At 57.6% G+C, this 7,581-nt stretch overlaps 1 protein-coding gene across 9 annotated transcripts in view; it reads left to right on the top strand.

Moving 5' to 3' along the window:
• OGDHL (oxoglutarate dehydrogenase like) overlaps positions 1–7,365 on the top strand; it is a 28,057-nt gene extending 20,692 nt beyond the window's left edge. For 5 of the 9 annotated variants that reach the window (XM_023230134.1, XM_023230132.1, XM_023230135.1 and 2 more), the window contains 8 exons: positions 1,094–1,221; positions 2,085–2,263; positions 3,661–3,732; positions 3,851–3,976; positions 4,065–4,137; positions 5,413–5,576; positions 5,753–5,907; positions 6,650–7,365. In XM_023230134.1, coding sequence (XP_023085902.1) covers positions 1,094–1,221; positions 2,085–2,263; positions 3,661–3,732; positions 3,851–3,976; positions 4,065–4,137; positions 5,413–5,576; positions 5,753–5,907; positions 6,650–6,773 — 1,021 coding nt within the window. In that variant the 3' untranslated portion in view covers positions 6,774–7,365. Of the gene's footprint in view, positions 1–1,093; positions 1,222–2,084; positions 2,264–3,660; positions 3,748–3,850; positions 3,977–4,064; positions 4,138–5,412; positions 5,577–5,752; positions 5,908–6,649 lie in introns of all 9 variants that reach the window. The other 4 variants (XM_023230129.1, XM_023230131.1, XM_023230128.1 and 1 more) reach the window with 2 other exon arrangements.
• Positions 7,366–7,581: the final 216 nt, after the last annotated feature.

The following is a 7,581-nucleotide window of genomic DNA, read 5'->3' as shown; positions in this document are numbered from 1 at the left end:
GGGTGTGTGTGTATATGGTACGTGTGTTTGTGGTATGTAGTCTGTGTGGTGTGTGTTGTGTGGTATGTGTAGTGTGTGTGGTGTGTGTGGTATGTATGTGTGGTGTGTATAGTGTGTGTGGTGTTTGGTGTGTGTGCATGGATGTGTGTGGTGTGTGTATGTGTGTGGTGTGTTTCGTATGCGTGGTGTGTGGTACGTGGTGTTTGGTGTGTGGCATGTGTGTTTTGTGTGTGTGTGTTGGTGTGTGTGTGTGTAGTGTGTGATGAGTGGGGATACGTATATGTGTGTGGTATGTGTGGCATGTGTATGTATGTGTGTGGTGTATGTGTGTGTACTGCTGTTAAGCCAGCCCCTATCTTGCTTGTTTGCAGTTGTCTTTGTGAGTCCAAGTGGGGACTTGACACTTGTCAGTTGTCCACACCACATTTCCTCTGGTCCGGGGCCCTAAAATGTTCTAGGTCCTGCCTCAGTCTGCTCCTGGTTAGCAAGCCAGTGTGGTGTGGCTTCCAGGACTTGACCAGCTGGCCTTCTTATTCCTGGTTGCTCGTCTCTGCTGATCTTGCTCCAACCAGGGCCCAGGTGGTCCTCTGATGCACCCTGAGCTACATGTCAGTCCTAGCCAGGGTCTGGGGTTCAGCCAGGCGCCCCTCACTGTGCCCACCTCGGCTGCTGCACAGTGGTTTCTGTCTGTTGTGAATTGGGACAGGGCTGGTGAGATGATAAAGAAGCCAGCAAGACGGGGCAGCTTCTAGGCTGCCCTAGGAGGTGGCTCTAGCTGGCACCTGGGAAGTGTCTCATCAGGTCCTCTTTATGGGTGAGAAACTGACACTCAGGGAGGTGCCACAACTCAGTTCCTTCCCACAGACCCCTTGGTGCGTGGTGTGTGTGGGCTGCCGGCAGGCAGGGGCCATACTGCAAGAGGGATGGCTCTGGTTTTCCACAGCCTTCTTGGATGCCATCCTGTGGGACCCTGCAGGTTTCCTGGGACAGTGACGGAGGCTTGCCTGCCTCCTGCTGCCCAGCTCCCCTGCTCCAGGTGAACAGGTGCCAGCCCATCTGCCCTCTGTCCCTGCCCCGGTCTGTGTCTCTGCAGTCACCGGCACCACGTTCTCCATGACCAGGAGGTTGACCGCAGGACGTGTGTGCCTATGAATCATCTCTGGCCTGACCAGGCCCCGTACACCGTGTGCAACAGCTCCCTCTCGGAGTACGGAGTCCTGGGTGGGTCCACACTCTCCTGCAAGCCAGGCAGGCCCCAGACACCTGGGGACCAGAGATGGGCTGGGAAGGGACTGGGGCCAGGGCCTGGGAGAGGCGAGAGACGCTCAGAGGTCCTGAGGGGATGGCCCTGGGGGATGGTGATTGGGCTGTCCCCACCTAAGGCCATGTGGGAGATGAAATCGTGTCCCATCTGGGCCCCTTGGGGATCTAAGTTAGGGGCCCTGCTTGCTTTGAGGGGGCTCTGTGGGTATCAGGGCCCCAGTGGGCACAGACAGAGAGCCCAACAGAGTCTGCTGTGGGTTCCAGCTGCTGAGCAGTCCAGTCTTGGCCCAGCCCTCCTGCATTCCTCTGAGCCCCATCTCACCTCCTCTGCCCTGCACCCTAGGAACGCTGCACTGAGATCCCTTCTCTGGGCTCTGAGCTTCCCTGCCTGTGTCCCCTGTACATGCTGTCCCTCAGCTGCATCATTAGCTGGCTCACCTCCTCCTCACTGCCTGCCCCAGGCAGCTCCCCACCCCCAGGGAGATGCCTCTAGGGTTGTTTCTGCCCCTTCTTAGCAGCTCTGCATGTTTTTAAGGAGTTCTTCTTGACAGATGGTCCCTGCTGCCTCCCCAGGATACCTAAATATGGCTGAACCTGACCACACATGATAGCAGGGCTGAGGGTAGCATCTCTGGGCATGTTCTCAGCCCCCAGGATGGTACATTCTACCCTTTGAATCCCAGGGAATCCCTGGGTTCGTCCTGGCTTGTGAGAAGGATGGGTGGGGGCATGGAGGATATACTGAGAAAGGGCTGAGTTTGACTGGAGCCACTGCCACTTGGTGACAGCGTGCAGCAAGCTCTATCTTGTCTTCTGTTTAGGCTTTGAGCTGGGCTATGCCATGGCCAGCCCCAATGCCCTGGTCCTCTGGGAGGCCCAGTTTGGGGACTTCCACAACACGGCCCAGTGTATCATCGACCAGTTCATCAGCACCGGCCAGGCCAAGTGGGTGCGGCATAACGGCATTGTGCTGCTGCTGCCCCATGGCATGGAAGGCATGGTGAGGGCTGCGGTGGTGGCTGGTGGCTTGGTGGGCTCTGGTGGGCCACGGAGGGACGGGATGGACCCTGGGCCCCTTGTCGAGTTGGATGGTATGTGCTTTCCAGGCCCCTGGAGCACGTGGGTCTGCGCAGGGTGGGGTCTGCACATGTGCGTGCTGCAGCTGCTGAGACAATGATGCTACCCCTGGCAGAAGGCGCTACCGCATATGAGTGCGTGCTATGCGCCAGGCGCTGTTCAATGCTTCTGAATGTTAACTCTTCCAATCCATACAGCAACCTAATGAAATAGGCCCTGTTCCTGCGTTTCAGATGAGGAAACTGAGGCACAGAGCAGGGGAGTAGGTTGCCCAAGGTCTCACAGCTAGTAGCTGGGCTCTGAAGCTATCCTGTGCAGTACTGCCTGTCCTCTGGTCCCCTCCTGTGTGACCTGCCTCTGCATCTACACATGGGACAGAGGGAAGACATGCAGGCTGGCCGCATCCTCCGGAGGCTCCTGGGCTAGCAGGAGGGGAGGAAGGAGCAGAGTGTCATGTGATACCGTCTGGTGGGCAGGCGGCCTGACCAGGCAGAAGGAGACAGGCAGGGGGCTCATCGCCACCATTATGCCCGAGTGATGTGTTTAGTTCTGAGCACTTTACAGGCTGCGTACTCGGCATCCTCACAACACTGGGGCTCAGTGAGGAGGAAGGTGAGGCTCCCTGCTTGGGGCTGCCCACTCTGAAGGCAGCTTCTTGGGAGGCGGGATCTGGGCCAGGCTGGGTGTAGGGGGCTGGATCTTTGGCCATCCCCACCAAGAGGGGGCGAGTGACGGCTGTGGGGCGGGTCACCCCCGTCCTGCAGGAGCCAGCTTGGAGATGCCCCTGGGCTTGTCTTGCTGCTTTCATGGAGCAGAGCGGTCCATGTGGGTGAGGGTGGGCGAGGCCCAGGCTCAGTTGGGTCGGCCCCTACCTGGCTGTGTGGTCATGGGTGGTTTCTTACCCTCTCCTTGCCTCTTCAGCTGTGCAGTGAGGAAGAGTCTGCATCATGGGGCTTTTGGGGATTAGCGAGTAAGTTGTGTGGGGTACCTAGAACTCTGCCTCCTGTAGCAAGTGCTCAGTCAGTGGCAGCCACTGTTCCAGGACATTCCAGAGAAAGCACATCTCAGTGCGGGCTTTTTGCTTTTTCTTCTATCCCTGCGAGTTCACACACTGTGCTAGCTCTGGGCAGGCCCCACTGTGAGGATGCCCATTCTGCTCTTGTTCCACGTTCTTGGTTCATTCCTGTGGTTCAGGCTCCAGGGCGAGGGCGCCTCCACTGAGATGCCCTCCAGACTCTCCCCTGAGCCGAGGGTCCCTGCAGGGCCAGATGTTTGTCTTATGGTGGGGGCCAGCCTGGGCCATGTGGCATTTGCTTTCAGGGCCCAGAGCACTCGTCTGCGAGGCCCGAGAGGTTCCTGCAGATGAGCAATGATGACTCCGATGCCTACCCCGTGAGTGTTGCTGCTGTCCCCAGGACAGGGGCGCGCCCTATTGTGCCCACAGGGCTAGGAGTCCAGGGTGTGGGTGCAGCAGACAGCCACCCTGGCCATACGCATCTCGTCCCCACAGGCATTCACCAAGGACTTCGAGGTGAGTCAGCTCTATGACTGCAACTGGATCGTGGTCAACTGCTCCACACCAGCCAACTACTTCCACGTGCTGCGCCGGCAGATCCTGCTGCCCTTCCGCAAGCCGGTGAGTCACCGTCCCAGGGCAGGGGTTACACGCAGGGGCCCTGGCCAGACAGGGCCAGCTGGCAGCTGGGCGTGTGTTTCCCTTCCAGCTGATTATCTTCACACCTAAATCTCTGCTGAGGCACCCAGAGGCCAAGTCCAGCTTTGACCAAATGGTATCCGGTACGTGCTTGGCCTGGGTGTGGGGCGGCCCACACTGGGGCGGTGGCCCATCGCATGGCTTCTGCTCCTGGGGCTCCTCCATCCTCCCCTCTGTCTGTAGCTCTGCCGACCTGCAGCAGCTCCTGGCATGGTCCCACTAGCAATAGGGTTGGGAGGCTGGCACAGTGGCTGACCTGGGCCAGCTCAGGTCATGTGGGCTGAGTCCATGGCAGAGTCCACTGGGGCCCCATTAGGCCCTAGCAGGGCTGGTTGAGGCCTGCCAGAGGCCTGCTGAGTTTGCAAGATATTGAGTATCATTCATTCCTTTGTCCATTTTTAAAATTCCTGAGCCAAACAGACATTACAGGCCCTGGGTTCCTGGTGTCCCCTCCAGGAGTCTTTGACCTTATTTACCTGGGAGTCAGATCAGATAAAACACCTATAGTTGCAGTTGAGAGGTGACTGTGATCCAGGGAAGGACAGGTGTGAGGCTGGTGGAGCAGAGCTGTCTTGGAAAATGGTCCTGGGCAGTAGGCGGAGGGCCGGGAAGGGCCTCAGCGTGGACAAGGGTTGGATTTTCTCCCACGTCTGTTTGAATGTCCCCTCTGTGCGGGTGGGTGGCTGAAGTGGGCAGTTAGAGCCCTGATGTCGGGACTAGACTACCTGGGCTGCTTGCCCTGTGCTGGCTTCTCTCTTGAGGGCCTGGGATCCGTTTGGCCTTTCTGCCCTAGAGTACTCACCTGAGATGCAGGGATGCAGGGACACTACAGTAGCCTCCTGAGAGGTTTTGCAGTGAGCATGACCTGGGGTCAAGATCATGGGCTCAGAAAGGAGGAATGGATGGGGCTTGCAGGTGAGGGCTCAGCTGCCAGGCTGAAAGAGGAGGAGCATGGAGCAGCCTCCTGGGACATCTGCTTAGTGATGGGGGACTGCAATGCTCTGCAGGAGGTGGGCACAGCTGGGCAGAAGCAAAGTTGGGGCAAAGGATGATGCCATCATGTCGCCTTCTCTGTCTCCTTCAGGGTCCTTCTCATTGTACCCCCACCTCCAGTCACCTTAAACATGATGCTCCCAGGGCTCAACCCTTGGGTGTCTCCACCCCTCTCCCTATGACAGCTCAGGGTGTCAACTGTCCCCTGCTACATCTTTTAGTTCAATAGGTGTCCACTGCAGCCACAGGTCCAAACCTGCAGTAGTCTCAGTGGCTAAGGAGAGCCTGGGGACGCAGGCCTGGTCCTGAGCTGCCCCAGCCCCTGTGGATACCGACATGTCTGCCGTGTCCTATTGGTCCCTCAGGGACCAGCTTCCAGCGGGTGATTCCTGAAGATGGGGCTGCAGCGCGGGCCCCTGAGCAGGTGCAGCGGCTCATCTTCTGCACGGGAAAGGTGTACTATGACCTGGTGAAGGAGCGGAGCAGCCAGGGCCTGGAGGAGAAGGTGGCCATCACGCGCCTGGAGCAGGTGCGCCTGAGCCCCTTGCACAGTCAACTGTGCAAGCTCATGTCGCTGGCCCCGGCTCTGACCAGTGTGCCAGCCAGGCCAGGTGAAGGCTGGTGAGGCCCTGTGCCTCCTGTTGGGGGGTGCTGGGGACACACCGCCCCTCCTCTGGCTATGCTCCTTTGTTCCTCCCTCCCCAGATCTCTCCATTCCCCTTTGACCTGATCAAGCAAGAGGCAGAGAAGTACCCAGGTGCGGAGCTGGCCTGGTGTCAGGAGGAGCACAAGAACATGGGCTACTATGACTACATCAGCCCACGCTTCATGACCATCCTGAGGCGCACGCGGCCCATATGGTACATGGTGGGGCTGCTGATTGCCCCTCACCTCGGCCCTGAGGCTCCATCCTGGCTCCGCCTATCCCATGGGCCATGCTACCTGGAACTGGCCCTGCCTTTCTCTGGGCTTTTGGAAACCAAGGAGTTGGCCCCATAGTCTGTGTCAGCTCTGTGCACCCTGTCTGTGGTGGGACAGCTTACCCATGAGGGATGGGGCATCATCTGGACTGGCTTTGTGTTTGTTCTGCAGCCAGAACTGAACTAGAGACCCTGCTGCATGTCTCAAAACTCCTGCCTTTGATCTCAGGCCAGTTATGTAGCCCCTTGGAGCCTTAGTCCCTGTATCTCTACAAAGGGCGATGATAAGATTAGATCTGATGTATGTATTAGCCCTGGCACATGGTGGGTGCTCAATACTGGCATCATGTGTCCCTGGGAAGATGGGAGAGGGTCCTGAGGAACTCCAAGAAGCCAAGTGTATTTGTCCCCAAAGCCTTTGAGTTGTTGCCTCGTTTGTTGTCCTCATGGGCAAGTGCAGTGACATGGAGGGACAGTTTCTCTCCACTCTTCTGTGGCTGCGTGACTTGAGTTTGACCCAGGCTTCGCAGCTCATTGGAAGTGATGCCAAGGCCAAAAGGCAGGGCCTGTAGCTTCGAGGTCAGCCGTTCTCAGATGTGTGCCCCCTGAGTCCTGGGGTGAAGGTGGGCGTGGGGAGGTGGCTAGGCCCGGCCTTCACCTTAGCTTGTCTCTCCTCCTCCAGGTATGTCGGCCGGGACCCAGCGGCTGCACCAGCCACAGGAAACAGGAACACTCACCTGGTGTCACTGAAGAAGTTTCTGGATACTGCCTTCAATCTCCAGGCCTTTGAGGGCAAGACATTTTAGAGCTGGGCAAGACCTGTGTAGGTCTCGCTGTGGGTCGGCTGAGGACCAAGGAGGTGATGGAAAGGGGAGGGGTGAAACTCTCGCCCAGGAGAGGGGCTACGGGGCCCCAGGATAAAACAGACTCACACAGTGACAGGACCAAAGAACCAGCACTGCTGGCCTTGGTGTCATGCCAGAATCTACCAGGACTGAGGGAGCCAGAGGAGTCCTATAGGCAGGCTGCTGTGCTGGCGCATCCCTCAGCTGCTCCCATCTTGCTGGAATTTCTTGTGCGGCTTCTCCACCTGTGTCTCAAGACGGACACCTGGGGACCTGTGTCTGTGGCTGCTCCCATCCTGGCAGCCCTGGCTGCTGCTCGCCACACCCTCGCTCATCTGTAAATTCAAAGCGATGTTCTCTTCTGTGCTCTTAGAAGTAGGGAGTTGAGCAGTCACTGCCAGGGGCAGCGAACCTGCGGGGTGATGTGTTTGCGCTCTGTTTTATGGGGCATTCTTGCGAGATGTGTCAGCTTCTGTGTGAAATGCAGCCACAGCTCATGTGTACCAAAGTAGAAAACCAAATCACAGAGAAATAAAAACATGCTTCAGAGAGATTTGCTGTTTTTCATTTCATGTTGTAAGACTGGGGGAGGGATAGGCGGTTGAGAGAAGGTAGGGAATGGGGAGAAAGTTAAAAAAAAAAAAATTGGAGAGAAGAAAATGTCCGCCTCCGTGGATATTTTTTTGAGATGGAGTTTCGCTCTTGTCGCCCAGTCTGGAGTGGAGTGGCGCGATCTCAGCTCACTGCAACCTCCATCTCCCAGGTTCAA

Source organism: Piliocolobus tephrosceles, chromosome 9 (genome assembly GCF_002776525.5).
Source record: "Piliocolobus tephrosceles isolate RC106 chromosome 9, ASM277652v3, whole genome shotgun sequence".
NCBI lineage: Eukaryota > Metazoa > Chordata > Mammalia > Primates > Cercopithecidae > Piliocolobus > Piliocolobus tephrosceles.
The sequence above is the reverse complement of the archived record's forward strand: the minus strand, read 5'-3'. Positions and strand labels throughout refer to the sequence as shown.